Source organism: Egretta garzetta, unplaced genomic scaffold (genome assembly GCF_000687185.1).
Source record: "Egretta garzetta isolate BGI_Z169 unplaced genomic scaffold, ASM68718v1 scaffold339, whole genome shotgun sequence".
In the NCBI taxonomy this organism is placed as follows: domain Eukaryota; kingdom Metazoa; phylum Chordata; class Aves; order Pelecaniformes; family Ardeidae; genus Egretta; species Egretta garzetta.
This window is the reverse complement of record NW_009260800.1, coordinates 2121617-2143136: the sequence shown is the minus strand read 5'-3', so window position 1 is coordinate 2143136 and position 21520 is coordinate 2121617. Positions and strand designations below refer to the sequence as shown.

Genomic DNA, 21520 nt, shown 5'->3' with positions numbered 1-21520 from the left:
ATGTGTTGATACTGATAATTGGTTGGCACAAGTGGGTGAAGAACAGCAGGTGGAACAGGCAGGGAAGGTTCCCTAGCAATTCTCTCTCTTGTGACAAAATGTCTGGAAGAGATGGGGTACAAAATTTCCCATTCACCCCAAAATTCCAGCAGCTATTTTTAATACACTTCCCCATGATCTATTGTAATGGCAAATTAAGCCTTGTGCAGAGCTTGCCCTTAGATGCTGTTCACTGACTTAATGCAAGTCATATAATTCTGAAAGATGAATCACTACTATGCCTTTCTCCTGCACCTAAAAATACAGTTTTTTCCCTGTGTACTCAAAAACATGCCTAAAAAAAAAATCTATGTAGATAAGTGAAAAGAGAGCATATTTCAGTGCAATAAAGTCACATTTAATATGTCTTGTCTGACCAAGCAGTATGGCACTTAAATGAATACACAAATTTATGTTTCATAAATTTTCAAAACTCTGTGATAAACAGTTTTTTTCACACTGAAAGATCAAATATGCCACCACTGTAAGCTCATCCACAAGCAAAGCTGTACAATGTAGTCTGGTTAAGTATTTAGATCTTATTACTGCTGAATATTTAATGAATGAAACTTATGGTTAGGTAAATGGTTCCATCTGTAGTGCTAAAACCCAGAATATCTTCATGTATGAATAAACTTTGAACAGAAGTGGTTGAACAGTCTGTAATCATTTCAATCGTCTTAAGATTTAAGATTCAACTGCTCATTTAACTGGAAGTGTTTCTTATGTACAATGAGCTGCAAAGGAGAATAACATTTCCAAGAGCTGGAAGCTGTCTCTTAATCTGCATAGTCTGATTTGCTGCTTACGTTCATATCAAAGATGCTCAGATACAGTTATTTTTATAAGGGCAAATTCTCCCTGCCCCACTGCCAATCTGAGCCAGATGACATAAAGAGGAGAATATAATCTTCCTGGTGACAGATAACTATAGAACTGTATGCAGACGACTGCAGCAACACTAACTGCAACGCTTGCCCCTCAGCTTTCTCATGCAGAAGGAGACTCAGTGAACCCCTGAGGTCCTGCAGGTCAACCCAGAATTATTCTTCATATGTTTACCTTTCACCATGCAACGGAAGCACATGTTTTAGCAGTGCCTGCTGTTTTCCTTATCAGAGTGGTAGTAAGTTATTTCTAGAAACACTGAGAACTCCTGGGGTAAAATTCTAACAATTGGGGAATCACGCTGTCAAATATGGGGGAATAATGCAACATCAGCAATGCTCCCCCTCTACAGTTTCACATCCAACTAAACAAAACAGCCTCACTTACCATTTGGATTCAACAAATCTATACTAATGTAGTTTGTATATTTTTCTTTTCTTTTCCAAGTTTTGATGTCAAAAAGTGAATAAAAGGAATTTGAGATTATTGCATGTAATACGCTAGTTTAGATTAGGTATTATATCAATTAGAAGTATAAATAAAACCCTTCAGGAGTTCTTATACTCAATGACATATCCATCCATAAGGATTCTTATAGTAAACCATCTACTAATATATGGTGCCTTGGAATCTGTCTTTGGTGCAGCTCATGGTTAAGGATATAAAGGTAAACAATGAATTAATCACAAAGAGTCAGTCCAGAAGCCTCTACACTGCAAGTTGCAATAGACAACAGCCACTGAGACATGTCCTCTGTCTTAAATTGCCTGTTGATTATTCTGCCACATTTTCACCATCAGGATTGCTCAGCTAATGAGCACTACAATTCAATCTCACATACATATACTGAACAACATAATCTTACTGAGCATGACATAGACACTTTGACAGAAGTTCAGACACTCCCTTAAGCAAGATATGAACCAAAATACTTCTAATTTTACAAACACTATTTCTTTAAGAGTCATCTCATGTGCATCCTACACAGTGCATGCTGGTGGTCAACAGAGAGCAGTTCCATTAGTTGATGTGACCTATATCTTATTAAAATACAGCAAGAAATAAATCACCTATTTCCATAATATTATTTTTCCAGACTAGCAATTTCTGTGGTTGTCACAGGGATGTTATGTAATGATGGATGGGAAGAGAAGTAGATTGGGTGATTGTCTCATGAACCAGATCTTTTCTCATTCACAATCTCTTCTAAGTTGTGGTCCTTGCTAGAAAAGTTTAAAAACCTCAGATCTGTGTTTAAAACTGTTATACAAATCAAAAATAGAATATCACCATCTCTTTTATCATAAACTAACATTTTAATTTTCTAACAAAATGGCTGCAGACTTGCGAGTGCTTTTATGATTCTAGAGGAAAACACAAGTCCTGCCATTTTAATGCAAAGATCTGCACACACACGCGCTCCCCAAGCATTCCAGGTTTTGAGTTAAATTAATTTATTTTGGTGGTGATGCAGTAAGGAAGAGGCACATGATGAAGAAGAAATTACATGCCATAACCTCCCATAGAAATACTGCAGTGTTGCTGCTATAACAATGTAAGGCTATGTGTGGCTACAAAATGAAAAAGAACTATGTGCTTACATCCCATTTCTGATTTTTTTGCAGCTATCTGAGAAAGATTTGATATTGTTGTTGTCTAAGCACATTTAAACTTCAGCTGAAATAACTGCCAAGTGATTCATGCCTATGTAGGTGAATATAACGATTGTATCTGGAGCCCCAGTGCGCCATTTTCATTTCACTTTAAATAAAAAACAAAATGTATCTATGTCAGTCAGTGCCCTTCTGCTGTACTCAGAGGTATCAAACAGGCTACAATTATGATTGTGAAGTGATTGTGTCACATTGGAGGAAGGTTTATTGCTTTTGAGTCTGCTAGGCAGTAACACATTCTGTTTCATATTACTCTTTATATCATTGTTTGGCTGTGACTAGAATAATCAAATGCCATCAAATGCTGTCAAATTCAATTTACAGTATTTTTCACTGAAGCAGGCTTTCTGCATTATATTTCCTGTTTTCCCTTTCTATGGCTGCCACGGAATAGCAGCGGTAATCATCAGCTTTATTTACAAAACCAACAGAGTGAAGACATGTCTTGGGCTATAACATACACTTTATTCCTCTTTATACAGGGGAGGGACTTGGGAGTTTTGATCAGACAATTAAAAAAAAAAGCAAACAAAAGGATATTTCAAGAAAGCAGGGATTTTTAGAGACTATTGATGTATTTAAGGCAAAAGTGAATTTATATTAATTATCACTGCTGATTCCAAGAGGTAATTTGATTCCCTGTCTTCTCAGTCACAGCTCTAATATAATAAAACGTCCCAAACTCTTTGTGGGAGGCTAGGTTCAGCCCAGCATGTGTTTGCCACACGTATTTAGAGTTGGGAAAACCAGAAACTTCAGAGTTTAAATTCCTCTCCAATACATGGCTTGAGTTTTATATTCTCTGACTTTCTGAAGCTATTCAAGAAGATGTACTGTAATCACACTCCAGATTACTTACAAACAGGAACATAACTTATCTTGGAAAACTGATCTATGTTAGGAACCTAGATAGCTTTTTTTGCTTTTAAAAGTCTCAGAAATGGTGAATTACTCCTGCTTCCATTCCAAAATTCTCAACTGTCTATCAGAGAGGATTGAAGAATGTACCTAGTGGTCTGGGTAAACACAGCGAGAGTATCTTTCTTACAATTTGTGTCTGTCCCTTTGAATTTTTAAAAATATATTTTCACCTGCTTTTTGTCATTTGTAGATCAGGAAGATGATTCTTGTCTCAGCTCTGATTCTTAACTTGTCCATCCATAGATCAGCATCTTACCTTAGCATTTGAAAGGTAATATATGTTTTACCATATACTTCTACACTTTTTTCCACCTCTTAGTACATCAAGGAACAAAGAAATGAACAGTTCAGTAAGACTAATAATCTGAGGTGATAAAAGCATTTACCTGTGGATAAAGTAGTTTGTAATTACACCATTTGGTTTCTTAGGTGGTGCCCATTTCACTTCTATGAGTGCAGATCCTATTGCTTTAACCATAGGTGGGCTCAATTCTCTGGGAGGTGCTTCAGCAGTTCTTAAATGTATTTGTCCACCCACTCCACATCCACCTAAAAAACCAGAAGTTTGGTTAGTGATGAGAGCTTCTTCCTCAACAAAAAATGCAGTAAAAGCAAACGAATGTCAAGTAAAGAAGCTCCTGATGAAATGATGCCTTATTTTACCTCATTTCATTATTAAATACTCATTTAGATTACCACAGCTCCACTAATTATTTACTCCTGATTTTCACCAGTACAGGCGGGGAGAGAATTGTTTCCAAGGTGTCATTTTAGAAAGACTTATTTCAATAGGATTTTGAAAATTTCCGTTGAACTAAAGGAATTTTGTAATATTTGGGCTCTTCTCTCCTGTCTTTATGATTATCACTTGGTGAACAGTTACAGAACTGATTTTGTTCTGTATGCATATTTTCAAAAATTGTTAAGCTATTTGTGAAGAGCTTTTAATAAAATGGCACATATTACCTAAAATACATTTTTAAAATCTCCATTTAAAATATTCATGATATAACACGGAGAAATATTTAATGCTTCATTCGGTGCTAGGCTTTCTTTTTACTAGGTAAACATTTGACTCCAATGTAGGAATAAGATTTTATCTGTTTTGCTGAGTTGAATTTATCTGCAAAATCTCCATTCCCTTCCAGCCACAGAGGTGAGTCTTAAAATCATCTTACCATTCTGGCATGCTTGTATTCTTATCTCATACAGGGTGTAGGGATCTAGGCCATCGACCAAAGCAAAATGTGCACGTCCTACTGGCTTCACCAGTAGAGTGGGACTGCTCGCATTTAGTAAGATGTTATATTCCAAAGGCACATTGGCAATGAATGTCCCTGTCGTGAAACAGAAAAGAACCAGTGATTATCTGAAATACTAACCACAGTGCAAGACAACTTCACAGAGGCATTCATCATATCCAAGTTTAAATGAAAGTCCCCTCTGGATGTTTTATCTACTGCCTCTTTTGGAAACTACAACCATTTAAATATAAACTGAAACAGATCCATCTGCAGGTCACAACTGGAAGACAGACATTACAGTTCTTAGTTAAAAATCACAATTCAATTCAGTCAATGCCTGTGTTGCAATTGTGACTTCTGGGAAGAGTGACCTTATGACCGGGAACCAGGCAGCTTTTATTTCTTTATTTTGGAGGGGCAACAGTTACTAAGTGCTGCTGTCTGAATATAGAGTCATATGATCAAAAAAGTGAATTGCCACCATTCAGCAAACTATCCCTTTTTAGCCCAGTGTAGGTCCTTAGCCTGCTCTACCAGTCAAATACAACACACTAGCTTGAACCAAGAAACATATAATTTCAACTGATATAAACCCAAACTGTTTAGGTTTTGTTGAAGAAAATCCTTCAGGTTTTACTATTTTGTTTTAATTCAAACATTTTCCCCATCTATTCCTCTTCCCATGCTGTCACTTCCTAATTTTCCCATTCTGTTGAGAAGCTGAAAAAATCAGTTTCTCCACAAGAACAAGCTAAGGCATATGCCGTCCCCTCAGGATGATCGGTAGAGGTTCCTGGGTCTTCTGTTCTTTCCTCCCACATGACTTCTCAAGGGGTTTTTTTTGTTTGTTTTGGTCTGGGTTGGTTTTTTAATTAGGAAATGGACTGTAGATTTTTATTTTTTGCCCACTATAGATTGTACTATGGAGATAGCAGCAATTTCATAAACCCAAGACAATAACCAAAGACGAGCGTCTCTTAAGTGTGTTTCCTTCATTCTGCAGTCATGTAAGGCACAGTCTTAAGAAAGAACAAAGTAGGCAAGGTACCTTTCTGAAATGAGTCAAGATGTATCCGATTAGTAAGAGCACATTTCACTTTCAACACAACACCTACTTTAGATGTCATAGAGATGCCTCTGTGATTGCACCAAGAACCACATGCCTTTGAGCAGTTCTGAGACTTGTCAAGATCTTGAGAATCTTTCCATTCATAGCTTTGGAAAACAACTCCATTCTTTCTCCTAGTTGTGGTTGTGGTCCTTTTCTGTTAAAGTATCTATGTTGATACTATTACCCTGAAGCTAAAAAGAGCACCTTTTTCCACTGTTGTGCATCTTTTAGATGGATTTTTTTTTTTTTTAGCTAAGTATGTGAATAGGCACATTAACTGAAAAAAAAAAAGTTTACAAGAAATGAGAGAGATTTCAAGTTTCTTTGTGGTACTATAAACAACTGATGTACTTTGGAAGATCAGAAAAATCTTTGAAATGCCAAGTTTTTACAATTCTCAGAAGAAAAAGAGGACATAAGAATCCCAAAGAAATAAGATGCTGCTGCCTCGCTATATGCTAGACAAAGAAAATGCCAGTACACTAAGAAGCTGAAAAAATAGCCCTGAAGTGGAGGCGTGACTTCAATCTTATTCAACTGTTCATCTTATAGGAAGAAAAAAAATGCTGATATTAGTCATTGGAAGAGGTGAAGGGAGAAGGAGACAGAAAGTGCAAGATTCCCACTGTAAAATTTTCCTTTTTCAGTGTAAAAGTTTAAAGGAAAACAGCAAGATCTAATAATTAAGAACGGAATAATAGAAATACAACTTTTAAAGTTGTGCAGGATGTTACCAAGTAAGCCTGTGAGAAGTGATCTTGAAGTCGATGGCTTCCGCAACAAAGAAAATTATTTTTTGTCTGTGATATGTGGAAGATGAAATGCTCCAGAAGAATGCATTGAGTGTGCGTTGTATAATTATACAGTAATTAAAGATATATTAATACAGTTAAACTACCTTTTTTATTTTTTTCCTCCTTTTTTTTTTTTTCCTCTCTATAATTGGAGTGCCTGTAAAGTACACAACAGAAGATCTGAAAATAAGAGCTTGAAATGGTATACTGCACATCAGAAAGAAACCTTTTTTTAACCTCTCAGTTAAGGTCCCCTTCTTCTCCAGTCCTGACAACAGACCAAATATTTCAGCCAGAAAAACCCACTATCTTATGAGTGACACATAATTCACTTTTGTGCATCTGATCAGTGCAATTATTCTAGGCAAAATTCACCAGAAACTTTTGAAATTGGAACTATTCAGAATGCTTGATTTCCCAAGGAAGATTAAATACAAACAAGGACAGCTGAATCCAGCTATCAATATGCAGCAAAGGACACTTATTTCAAAATAATTGACTTATCCATGTCCAACATTCAGTCCATATCTCAGCAGAAATAGTAAAAAACCCCAACCAAACAACCCCCAAAATCTTAAAATTCTGCTAAATGTTGCAATATATTAGGAATGATACCTATAAATATGTTCATGAGAAAAAAAATTCTCAAGAAGTGAATATGAAATTGTAAATAAAACCAAGTGAACATCCTCAAAAATTCCAACATTCAATGGAAATCATTCTATAATTTGACGAAATTCATCAAATGCTAAGATCAAAGGATCACTTTATAACTTGAAAAATAAATAATACATACTCATACAACACAGAAACTTGTAAAAACCCCATTTCTTCCAAATAGCCTTCAGCATCTGCAGCCAGTCTGAAACCACTACCTTGTGTGCTCTGATGACTGAAGGAAATGAAATGGGCATATTTGTTAAAGTCAGCTGGGAAACCACACGACTTGGTTAGTTCCAGAGTTCATAAATTTATGTCAGAATAAAAGGAACCGTAAAAGCACAAGTGAACCAATTTACCTTAAGTGCAAATGGCAGTTTTGTTATTTGGTGTCAAAGTTACCATGAGCACAATGACAACCTGCCATAACACATTTTCATGTTCACTAAAGAACAAGGATTTAGTTGGTTAATATTCCCAGCAATACTCTTTTTCATAATTTACAACAACTAGATGCTGATAGGTTATTTAACATTTATGAAGTTAAGATGTAATCAGAAAAACCCTGATTATCTTTACAAATACAAAAGTTAAATTATTCCACTTTTTTTCTCTGCGACTTCATTTCACAGCAGGTGCACATTTTGCAATGGGACAAGTCAATCAAACTAAACCTTGGGTTTTTTTGTGGGCATATTTGGATAATATTTAATGGACAATTCTATGCAAAACTCTGGAAATTAGGTTTGATGGCTCTGTGTACTTCAAAACTAGGGTAGTTCAAAAATAGAATTTGCAGCACAAGATGCTTAGAACTGGGGGGAAAAGCCAGAGTCTGTTTTACAGACTGGTCACCAAAAATCTGTTTGAAATCAATTGCTGAAAAATTGTTTAATATGATGTGAAACCCAATCACAATTAAAGCACAATAGGGTAAGTAAAATACAACTGTTTCACTTACAGTAAACAAATACTAAAATCAGAATGCCATATCTTTTATTTAAAAACAAGTAAGAGTAAAGTTATATTTTAATTTTTGACTTCACAAAATAAAACAATCAATTTGGATTCCTGAGATCAAGTATTTACATTAAGCTTCAAATATCTGGGTATCTCATCCTGATTGTATCAAGTGTTGCCAACAACACTGTGAAGGCAGTAACAGCTGGAGATGATGACTGCTTTCGAGATGCAGAACTTTGGACGCTGAGCTTGAAAAGCTTGTCCTACAGTGATGTGGACCAAACAAAAATTTACATGAGGAAACAAAAAAATGACAAAATGTAATATTGGCTTAGCAAAAGTCAGAAGAATTTGTTAGGCCACCAATAAAGGAGAAACCAGGTTAACTGAGGAAGCTAAGAGACAGATAAATGTCATTCAAATACCAGATTTGATCCCAAGAAGAATAAATTAGGAATCCAGGCATGTTATACAACTTTCATTCTAATTGATAAGCAAACCCAGAGGTGGATGAAGTACAATGTTACGAGATGATGAAAGAAGACATTTAAATCCAGATGATTGTTAACGTATGTAGCAAGTAACCCAGAAGCAGAGGACAGGATCCTCTTTTGAGCACGTTCAGCTTTCTTGGTATCACCAGCAGCAACTGAAGACATCTAGAAGAATCAGACCCCCAGTGAGGACCAGTGGGGTTGTCCATGAGTTGAACTGCAGGATGGCTACCTGCTTACCTATCAATAACCTTTATGGATATGCCTTGGGAGAATTATGCGGTGTTTGTGGTTTTTTGTTTTTTTTTCCATTCAGCTTTTCTGCTTCTATCCCTAGCACTAATAGCTGTTCCATAATAATTGTAACATATCTTTCTGTAGCATATCAGTGAAATGTACCATACCTTTGAGGTCTGTGCACTGAGGCAATGCAACACAAGATAATGGGATACCTATTTCATAAAGTAAAGTCCTATTTTCCATAGTGAGTGAGGTGTGTCAAATATTTTTCCTGAATCCATCACTTTAACCACTACTCGGCCACCTTGCTATTTAGCTAAGTCAGAAGTTTTGAAATGCTACATATCTATAAAGTCATAAGATTTAGATACATTACAGATGTTGAAACATTATAATTAAAGCCAGAAGGAAGGTCTGTGTAATATGATGTCCATAATTAATTCTGAGGGTGATTATTTGATCCAGATTTATTGCAGCAGATAAGAAGATAGAATGCCAAAGCATCCCTGATATCCACAGACAGGAGACACTATGACCAACTACCCTCTCATCAAAACCTGTTTAATAAAAAGCACTTTTTTGCATGGAGACTATATGAATTAAAATAACTGTCTTGTCCAAGAGTGACTGCCAAGCCTGACAATCCTTATAGCAGACTCTGCATTCTGGGTTTATAAAGGGAACTTATATTACCTCAGTATAGCCTATTGTGAAACAAGGATTCATACACAGAAAAAAATAGATCGGAAAAATAAAGTTACTCCATGCACAATGATATAAATAAGGATAAAATGTTGTAGACTCTTTAGGCTAGTCGTACCAAGCTGGGGATGTATGTGGCCCCAGACATCTGCATACATAGGACCTGTTAAAGGGAAGTACACCATTCCAGAAGATCAGAACCTCCAAAATAAACCTTCACCTGCATCCCCCACAGTCTTCCTCTTGGGAAAAAAACCCACTAGGAACACAAAGGTCTAAGAATGAGCATGAAGCAGGATTATGAAGGGTCAAGAATTAATTTCCCAGCTTCTGCATATACCTATGCTACTGCATACAGGGTTTCTTTTAGTAGCATTTAGTAACATTCCTCTGCTGTTAGTTCCCTGCATTCCTGTGAGGTCAGCTAGTGGCCTGTGGTGGTGCACAACCCCCCCTGCTCTTTTCTCCTGTACCGTTTTACGATCTCAGAAACTCCCATAAGATCTTGGCCTTGGTGCAATGAGTCGGACAATTAGGCAGCACTGTCCATACCAGGAACTGCTACATGCCTGCGGCAGGGAGCAAAACTGGGAGCAACCAGTTAGCCCCTGATAGCCTTGGAACATACCTTATCTGAATCGTAACCCAAGTGGCATGGTACCATCGTTACTGGAACTCCAGTGATTACCGACCCAGATTGTGGCCTGGGTGGAAATTTACTGATGACTAAAGCAAATCATCTCATGACCTATAAAACAGCAGTCCTAAGTGAGGCCCTCTGAACTCTCACAGACTGCAATGGGCTGCGACCAGCACCTTGCTCTGAGTGGGATGCCTCTCAGAGCTTGCAAACTCTTAAGTTTGCTAAAGTCAGAGGTCCATCGCTGAAGACTGACAGTGGAGCCTGGGCTGAAACCTTTCACCCCTTGAGGCTCAACTGTTGCTCGCTGAGAAATGCCAAGGCATTCAACATGAGTATTTCACTGAACTCAAGGGGAATTTTTAGCCGTTAAACATTTGTACGTATATAAAAAATACGGATATAATCATGTCTTTGCTTTCCTGTCTACCCAACAGGGGCACTGTATGAAGAGCAATCCCTTACTCATACTTCAAAACTTAAATAATTGACCCCACAACAAGAAGGCAGAGAGGAAGGGACTGAGTCACCAAATATCCACGAAAGTGAGATAAGTGTTCAAGGTACGTCCCAGTACCTGGGAAGAAGGACATGTGCCTTCCTCTGACTGAGGAGAATGATGCCTACCGCCATCTGAATACATCAACCCTACATCCTCTACAGAGCCATAATGTCCAGCCTCCTCCTCCTCAACCCTCTTAGAAACTTAGTCTTAGAATCATGCGGTTTCAGGAATACACGAACCTTTTTACGCACAATCATAATTGCAACATAACCAAACGTGCTACACTGAGCCAGATTCTCCTTGCAGGAGTGTAACCTACTGTGAGTAACAGGAATTTGAGCAGCTAGAAAAGAAAAGGTCTGTTACAACGAGGGCAAGATTTTCTGGGAAACACTGCACTCTTCACAAGCCTATGCTATTCCAGTATATTCTTATGTTTTAAATCTATTTATAATGTTGCTGAATATTTTGTACATTAAATTATATTTATTATCAAAACTATAATACAGCATGAGTCACTTTCCAATAAAACCAACTGTAGATTATATGGCATTCGAATTCACCTGCCTTCTGCTGGGTTCTAAATCCTTCCAGGCAGTAGGGGAAAAAGTTTAATTTAAGATTTTAATCTTTTTCATATATTATAGCATTTCTATAATGGATTTTGTGCTTCTGAAAACTAAAAGATTGACAGCTGAGGGTATTATAGATTTATTAATCATTGCTTAAATGGGTAAGGTGAATGCTGCTAAACACTGCCAGAGTACTTGCAATCCCAGCCTTGAAGGCAAAATAGTTTTTCTAGGTGACTTTATTTTTAATGCCAATTGACTCTACTGTGACTGCTATGCAAGGAAAAAACATCTTAAATAATTAGGAAGAGGAGACATCAAAAAATTCTCTGAGTTGATCGATAAAACACATATTGTTGTTATTGTGATATGCAAACATCTGAAGTTTCTAAAAAAAATTGATCTCCTTTCAACTGAAAAAAACAGTATCTAGAAACTGGAAAACACCTTGCTGGAGATGAACTACACTAGACAGAAAGTTACTAATTTACAATGCTCTCACTGTCCCACAAGAATTACAGCATATAATTTTTAAAACATCAGTAAAGTACACCGATCACTTAAGCTATGATTTGTATTAATGAAACAGAGCAGTCTCTCATACAAAAACATGCTATTACTCAATGATTCCTTCTTATCCTACCTCTGTAGCAGGCCAAGACAACCTGGTGACGTTCAGGAGAAGAGCAACATGAGCAAAAATATTTCTGGGCCTTTGCTGACCCACCTTTCTGTAAGGTAGCAAGTCCACATAACACTATGGTGCTCTGGCGAATAAAATCTACTCAACCAGGTCAAAGCTAGCACAGGATTTCTGTGTCACACTCCTATACTTGTGTTAAAGGAGCTCAACATCGCATACCTGCAGGACAACTGGACATTTTAGTTGCCAGGATAGCTATCAAGACATCATCAACCCAAAAGGTTGGCAGGTTTCCCTTGTCGATAACTCAGGTTAGTCTGAACATGAAGGGAAAACTTATTTTCAGTGTAATTGGGGTTTTTTTTCCTTAATACTTGTACTCTATAATACTTTACAAGATCAAATTAACATACGGATTTTTGATCAGCTAATCCTCACAATACCCATGTCAAGTATAGAGGTCAATATTATTAAAATAATATGTCTCTAGGAAACAGAAGCTTTAGATACTGGTCATTTAAATGACACAAACACTAAAACCAAATATGAACAATAAAAATATCAGAATGATTCAGCTACCTGCCTGAATATACTAATTTTTCCATCCTTTCATTTTGCTACAAAGTACTACATAGAAATACGTTTTTACCTGGCACATCCCAAGCTAGAAATATAGAATATGCATCAATTACTGTGACATTATATGGGACATGAATTTTCTCTGGTGTTCCTACTGGTGTTTGTATAACATATTTATCACTGGTGTTGCTGCCGCCCCAAGTGCTGGCTTCCAACTGGTAAACATATCTGCGCAAACACAAAAAGATCAGTAGACACCATGGTTAGAAGCTTTAGGCATATCAGTAATAGAACATTTCTGTTTTCACCAATTTAAAGTGAATAGACTATACAGAGTATTACAAATTCTGCTTTAGTGAAGATTTTGCCCTTTAAGTTTTCTTAATGTGAGAAAAGTAACTCTTTACTTATCTTAATAATAATTTTAATACTAAAATTCACATTAGCTTACATAAGAGAGAGAAGTATTGACTCAAAAAGTGTCAAAACCAATTTCAGAATGGCCTCGATAAAAATATCAGCAGCTGCTACTTTTGAGCCAGTATGTTCAATATGCACAGAAACATTATAAACCATGTGCAGTGCTGTCTGCTATGTAAAGGCTTAAATTTTTCTAAGTATATTCCATGAGGGAAAAAAACCAACCAATGAGCCACCAACAACCACTCAAGGAAAAAAAAAAAGCCTCTCCCTCTTTGAATCACAATGGCCTATTCTCAGAAAAGGAAAAAAAAGATACGTTCTTTGGTTAAGGCTTTCCAGCATTTGGAAGCCTCCTAGTAGTGCTCTGCCAATTTTTCAGTAATTAAGTAATATCGTAAGAGATTTTTCTTTTGTTAGAAGAGTAACCTATATTTTGTACATTTCACAAACACGTGTCCATATATTTTAAACACCTTTCACATATTACCAGAGCTCTAACATGCCTTACCTACTGTTAGGCTGCAGGTTAACATCTGTGAAATTCAGGTCTGGACTGACACCCAGGAAAATCTGTTCTCCATCACGAAATAATCGATACTGAGTAATGAGTCCATTGGGCTTCTTTGGTTCACTCCAGTAGATTTCCACTTCTGTTGAGCTGACTATGATATGATGAGGTTTTGGCCATACCCCTATTAACATCACAATGACGCTATTTCAATTTTATGACAGAAACATAAGGGGTTTTTTTTTCCCTTTCCCACAGTTTGTGCTGTTGCTTTCAGCAATGTAATGAAAGCATAAAACATTGTCAGAGAGAATGACATCATTATTTAACACACTTTCTGTATTTATCCTATATCGAATGCAACCAACTAGGCAAGGTACAGATTAATGGAGAACAAGGACAAAGGCTGCAGCCTTTATATGCCCAGTTGTCTCTGCATGTTTATTTGTGCTTTAAAAAGTACGCATCTACTAATTCTAACCTTGCTAAGTTAAAGATGAAGTTGGGGAAATTGTCACAACAAGAAAGTTGAAATGCAGTGCCAGGCAGTCAGTATAAAGAGTGTGTTAAAATACAAATATGCTGAGAGAGATGGAATCTCTTGTGTAAATTTATACATGATATCTTGATGGATGACAGTGGAGTTCTGCACTTTGTTAAACCATCAGAAAATAGAAGCCCATATGACCATCTCTTTGAAGTTCTGTAAGAATGTCTTTTTTCCTTACCATGAGGAGCAGCTTGTAAAGTTTGACCTGAAAGTGGTTGGCTGGAAGCACACCCAGCAGATGTGCATGCAGTAAGCATGAAGCTGTAATTAGTGTATGGCTGCAGACCTAGAAAGAGCAAACAGAGGTTAGATCAAGATGTTGACATCAGGCATCCCAAGAATTGTATCACCACACAGAAAGTTACTGGACTTAAAGTTAACTTTTAGTCTTTTTGGCAAACATAAAATACAAATCATTCTAATTTTATATCTGAATAATATTGAAATGGTGAATTCTTGCTAATTTAGATATATATCCTCTATTAGGTTAAAAGACCTGACAAAACAATTTAGATTGAATGTGTGTCTATGCCACAATGGATCTATGGATGCCCCTCATATAATCATACCTGAATTAGCTTCAAATCAGTTAACTTAGATTGCACTTGCAGCCGAGTAACAACATCCCAGATCTCAGCCCAGATTACCGTCTGAAAATTTATCCAGGCTCTAAGGGGTGTTTTCTTGGGTTTTTTTAATGTATGCTTCCGTACAAAATGGTTAAAAATCAGCCGGAAGGCACCTAAGCATTCTTGGCACAGACATAATCTCACTCACTGGTAACGGCTGTAGAAGTTCAAAGGTTTCCAAAAGATAACCACCTGAAAGTGTAATTGCTTAGAGTTTTGGACCTGAAAAGCCGAAGAGCCTGTAATGTTTTGAAAATTTATCACAAATACATTTGCAGCAATAAGAAAAGATAATAAAATACTCTCTTACTTGAACATGAAATCTGCTACTATTTTGCAAACAAGTCCAAAGATACTCCGTCCTTGCTCCCTTCCCAGCTTCTATTTGTTCAATTTTTTTCCCTATTTTTTCCTATTTGTTGCCAGATTTTACTACAGATGCTATGAAGCAGTTAGAAGAAGGACCGACAACCAAGCCCACCGCACTACAAGATACTAATTTTATTTACTTGTAATTTTTTAAAAACTATTTTTTTCAGTTCAAACCTTCTACGGTCAAAATCCTTGAGTGAGACTAAAAGAGAATATATGGCTTTGACCTTGGAAATTTTCAAACATCCTTGTGCTGTGCGTCAATGACTTCAGCTTTGACATCAAGTTGCCTGCCTGCACCTTAAGAACTTGACTTCAGGACTCCTCATAAAATCATACCCCAAATTTGGGTAAGACATGAAGCTTTTAAATAGCTATTTCTGCACACCCATTAAAGGCTTCTTAGAGTTAAATCTTTAAGGATGCAGACCTCTGTGAGCCTGTCTCGAACACCTCATTGCTCAGCTTTAACTGCTGATCAGACTGCCTCACAGAGCATGCTCCAGCCCAAGTTACAGGGTCTTCACTAGACTGCTCTTTTAGGTATTTGTCAAATTTGATCTTATAAATGATATTACCACCAAATAGACACCAAAAACCTTGCATGTTTTCAAGGACCCTCTTGTTAACGCCTCATAATATGTTAAAAAAATGTTCCTGTTCCTGAATGCAAAGGGGACAAACAGTACAACAACAAGAAGCAAGTTATACAGAAAAACTCTGTGAAAATATTAAGCTTGCAAAACTGAACACCCATAAACTAGGAAATCCCGTTATTAGGACACTGTACAATATAAACTGCCCCCCTTTGTATACAGGCTCTGTGGCACAGTCCTATCTAAAATTCCCTCCAGCATGTGGTCTCTGGCCTGCCTAATTGTATATAATTTGAGACTTTTTTTGTAGCGTCCACCCCTAGACCATGCACTTGCTTTACTAACACCAACCAGCTGAGCATTGCGAATGGCTTAATGCAGTACCAGAAGAATTAAAAAAAAAAAAAAAAAGAAAGAAAAAAAATATTTCACTCAGAAAGAAGATGCAGACACAAAGAGACTGAGAAATGAAAACCTCCCTGGACCTGCCAGGAGGCCATTTCAGATGCCGGGGACCTGGCTGCCAGAGTACCTGGTGTTAAAATAAAACTTTATATATCCGAGCACAACCCCTGGTGCCTTCAGATGCATCTCTGAGAGCTCAGGAATTAGCAATTCAGGCCTCAGGTGTCAGGCAGGGTGTCCAGAAAATAAAGAAGACATAGTTGTGACAAGCTGTGAAAGCTTGAGATGTGTCTTCCTCGGTACCACAGCCTGAACAGAAATGAATGCCCTGCAGATCCAGGACAGAAGCCAACTGCCTCGGTCTGGAGACCGACCCTCCTCTGGGCCATCCCACACTTCATTCACTGTAGCTTTCTAATCCAGCTTCCTGGCAGGGCTTGTCCCACCACCCCAGCTGGGGAGCGGGGCAGGCCAGGAGCAGCCCCAGCCCAGGCACTTCCCTGAGGACAAGGGGAAACGGCCTCAAGTTGCACCAGGGCAGGTTCAGGTTGGGCATTAGGAAATTTTTTTCACCAAAAGTGTTGTTAAGTATTGGAATGGGCTGCCCAGGGAAGTGGTTGAGTCCCCATCCCTGGAGGTATTTAAAAGATGGGTAGACGAGGTGCTTAGGGACATGGTTTAGTGGTGGAATGGCAGTGTTAGGTTAACAATTGGACTTGATGATCTTAAAGGTCTTTTCCATCCTAAATGATTCTATGACTGGGCTGGAACACGGGCCCGCAGGTGGTGCCAGCTGGGGAGGGCAGGGCAGGGGGGCTGCACAGCCGCGAGCAGGGATGGAGGGCAGCAGGCTGGGCTGAAATTAGGTCCTGGACCCATGGGCAGGGCTGGGGGAAGGCCCCGGGGGAGGCTGGCGGCAGCAGCTTGACAGAGAGCTGATGCGGGAGTGCGCTGCAGTAGCGAGGCCACCTTGCGTGACATCACTTGGCCATCTCCACGCCCCCCCCACGACACTGCCCCTTCTCCTCTCTTCCTTTTGGCAGCCAATGCCACCAGCCCCTCAGGGATCCACAACTTACCCCTGAGTTTGGCACCATCCCCATTGCTTACCTCGCTGTGCTCCACACTCACACAAACTTTGGGCTTGTGCCTCCCTGACTTCCGCCAAGCAGAAAGGAAATTTAGCTCTGGGCAGATGCAGAATTAGGCCCATCTACACTGAGATTCCAAGAAGTAATAAATCCTACCGAACACAGCAAAAGCTGAGGAAGCAGTCCTGCATACAGGAGTCTTTATTTATTTATTTGTTTGTTTTTATTCCTCCCCCAGAAGAGACACAGCTTGTGAACTGAATGAGGCAGCAACCCTACGTACAAATGACTACACTACGGTGTAATGCAAATTGCCTGGGTGAAAGAGGCTGAATTAGGATTATACAGGTCAATTCATAAGTATTATACAGGTCAGTTTTTAAGTGCTCAGCTTTGTGACCTTAATAACGTACTTTTGATGTAGCTCATGTGCCTAATTGTAATTACTTCAAAAACAATGCAGTTCTGCGACAAGAAAAAAAGTCTGGGCAAGATCTTTGTTTATAAACAAATCCTTGCTCATAGCCATTTTGGAGATATTTTAATTAAAATCTATTACAAACGAATAGACAGAAAGAATAAGCAACAATTATGTAGAAAGGTAAAATACTGAATGGAAGACGTGCAGGCTGCTTACAAATTGAACAAGACATGAAGGAGAGAAAATAAAGAGACGACTCAGAGGGACAGCCCTGGCTGTAACCTAATCATGAACTAGAGGAGAAGAAAAATCATCTGAACACTGTGTATAAAAGTAAGAAGGGAGAAAATGACAGTTGCAGACTAGAGAGAGGCAAAGGCATGGAGGAAAGCCAAGTATTTAACATTTCAGGATAGAAAAGATTACTGTGGCAACAAATTACTTGAATTCCCCTAACGGGAGTCATGTTCACTTTTAAAGGAAACATGCATAATAAAGCAATACTCATTTACAACTACACTTTAAAGAGAAAAATGGGCATTAAAAAGAGAGCACATGGTTTCACTAAATTTATTGGTGAAATTCTGATACCTGAGACCTCTAGTCATACGTGGAGCAGTCACAGCAGATTTTTATCTAGATTATTAAAGCTTTGCATTAAATGCCTTGTCTTATGTATGCTTTGGAAAGCTCTGTGCAAATCTATGTATGTGATTAATAATAAAAATAACAAGTAAGATAATCTTGAAACATAAACAGCATTTTGCTTTTCCAATTTCTCTACTTGATTGTACACTAGAGGATACTTCTCCCTTCTTTTTCTTTTTTGGTCTATTATTGTGGGAGTTTTTTAATTCCCTTTTTTTTTTTTTTTAACTTAGCAGTCTATTTTGTTATTGCAGCATTTGTCATTTTCCAAAAGACTGTGAAATGGTGGGGTTTTTTTAAGAATGCATTCTTCTATTAGCCAAATCAATTCCTTCTGATACTGTTTGTCTCCATTTGTGGGTATGGCTCCAGCAAGGTCAGTAATTAGCTCCTAGGCTAACACTCCTGGGCCCTCCCATGGGAATTTTACTGGGGAGGATGTCAGATTGCTGACCACAGCCTCACACAACCCTTCCGCCTCCAAGAATTTCCTTTAGATAAATGTTACTAATGATTCAGTGCTGCTCGGAGATAGAGTTGACCAGTGATACAACATTTCTGTATCTCTTCAGTTTTCACTACCCTGAAATAGAGAATGTGTTTAGATGAAAGAATTCAAACCATTCAGTCATAAAGTATTTCTTAATATTGTTTCTTCTACTAAAATAAATGTCAGTGATCTTGCTTGGCTTTTACCTAGAGTTGATTGATCCTACAAATTCTTGATAAAGCCTCTTACTTGGAATATAATCTTTAGTGTACTAAAAAGGGGGAGTTGAGAAGAATCTTTGCTATAAACCCACCTGCTGCTGCTGAAGAGGGCACTCTTAGCTTTCTTTTACAATTCCCCTAATTATTTTCTTCAGACTTACCCTCTGCCTGGCCCCCACTGCAAAGCATTAGCAGGCCCATTTGTAAAGTAGTAGTAACACAAAGTGAAACAATGCCATAACTGTCATCCAAATTGTTCTGTACAGGGTAGTGGAAGTGTTCAGTAATAAATGATATAAAAAGGTCTTTTATTGACAAGCTGCCATGTGCTGTTTGCATTAGAGAATATGAGAAGATGATGGCTGCTGCCCCTAGGTCCCAGTGGCATTCAACTCAGTGAGATAGCAGAAAATGCTTCAGTTTGCTTAAAGCATTGATAACACCTCTAAATAATTAACTGAGGACTTCCTGTCTTCAATTACTTAATGCTTTTTTTAACATCTTGAGAGGATTATAAGCAATTTATGGATTTCACATGATGAGCACATTCACCGCTATTCCCACAAAGCATTTGTGGGATCATGTTTCCAAAGCTTTGATGTAATTAAAAATAAGCAGCAAGACAATGGTGCAGTGGCAAGGTGCTAGCCTTCTCATCTGTTATTTGCAAGACCCTAGATTCAAAGTCTCAAGAAATACTAATGCTACAGCTTCATTAATGTTCAACTGTTGCTCAGGGAAAAGTGGACAGTTTGGGGGGAAAAAAAAAAAGAAAAAAAAAAAAAGAGGAAGATGAGAAAATCAAAACATACATCCACAGGGAATAAGACAACAGTTCGAATATTTGAGGTTATGTACAAAATAAATTTGATTGGTTTATCTTATTCTTTTAATTTAGGGAACAATAATTATCCACATTGCTAAATCACTGCCATGAATTCCACATTATTACCCAAGGAAGCTCCTGCAGAAAACAGCACAAGATTTGATTATGACTGTCAGGAGGAACGACCATTTATTCCTCTCCTGGCTTAACATGGCAGCATTGGACAGTGAACTGGCACACAAAAGGAAAAAAATCCTTGTTTCTCAGAAGGTAATTTCATTTCCTCACCCTTCCAACTGGTAAGAAAAACAGTATTGTTTGGTATTAAAATCTCAGTTGCTCTGGAAGTATAACTGCGTTTTGGGAAGGAAGGTGGAGCACAAGAAGTATTTTTCAAAGGGGTTTGGTAATCATTCCTTGTTGGTAGGTGTTCTTTACAATATGAACTTACAAGAGCAATTCTAAAACACCAACTGGAGTAGTCTAGTTAATATCTCATGTCCAAAAGCACTGAATATGGAGACAGGCGTAATATACAGTTGATGAATTTCACACTTGAGCATGATATTGTCAAAGAGAAACAGTAATCGTTTACTCCTCTGTGAGTGACTACAGCAAGGATGAACTCTTCTAAAGAGCTAAGGGGTGCACTCTGACTCAGGACTCATGCTTTGAGGGGTGGTTGAGAGTGCCATATATACTGTATAGGTTTTAAAAGCCCTGAGTCAACTTCTGGTCTTTGGGTGGCTGTCATATGGCGTGTATAATATATGAATATTTGAGTTTCCTACTCAAATAAAAAAAAAAAAAAGGAAAAAAATAATGTATTTTTCTGAATTCCTAAAAATCATAAATGCAAGAATTTGATGAGCAACCTGAGGTCAAAGAGTGAAAAAAGATATCCCAGAATGTTTATGTTCCCATTTTGTGTTCAACAGAAACATTTCTAAGAATAATTTTACTTCAGTCTAACATTCAAATATAACTAAAAATTGAATATGTGAAACCAATACATTTGAGGCCTGAGTCAAATCTTCCCCCCAAATCCCTTGACTAAAGCTTCTTTCAGATGTGCACACACTAGTGAAATTTCACCAAGTATTTAGAAAATCTGCTATAAGCAATATGTATGATTATAAACAGAAACCAGATGCTTTCCCTTTCTGCCTTCCTTTCCTTTTTTATTATCTCAGGCATGAAGTACTGGATTCTTTTTGTTCCTACAGTGCTAGACGTTCACAGCAGCACTAGTAACTTCAACTGCATTACTGCACATTAATGACAGTAAAAGAGAAAGTTGAATCTCTGTGAAGGGATAGCAAGCCTACAGAAAATATCTGAGACCTCGAGCACACCACAAGCATGCATCTTGAATTGAGCTGGATAGATTTGTTTTAAAATTTTGAAATTAAATCTATTAATATTTTAACAAAGAGCAGCCAGAAATGAAAGAGGTTGAAAAAAATAAATTTAAGATGTGTAAAGTCATGATAAAGCATTCTAAACTGTGCATAGTACTAGGGTTTTAAAAGTTACTGACAAATAGCATTTTTAATATGTTAATAATGTCTTATACCTTAAGGACAGGACATTAGCCTGTCAGAGAGCTCTGCCTCCTTACCTGATACTGTGTGCTGCAGTCTGCTTGCAGCGTCAGTGTATATAAGTCCTT

General features: G+C 37.8%; 1 protein-coding gene across 1 annotated transcript in view; it reads right to left on the bottom strand.

The window, feature by feature from the left end:
• The window catches only part of USH2A (usherin), a 407979-nt gene that overhangs the window by 56402 nt on the left and 330057 nt on the right, over window positions 1-21520 (bottom strand). The window contains 6 exon segments of the mRNA XM_009646839.1: window positions 3908-4070; window positions 4700-4858; window positions 12739-12896; window positions 13600-13783; window positions 14328-14435; window positions 21470-21520. The exon segment at window positions 21470-21520 is cut by the window's right edge and continues 11 nt beyond it. Of these exon segments, the coding sequence (XP_009645134.1) occupies window positions 3908-4070; window positions 4700-4858; window positions 12739-12896; window positions 13600-13783; window positions 14328-14435; window positions 21470-21520 (823 nt within the window).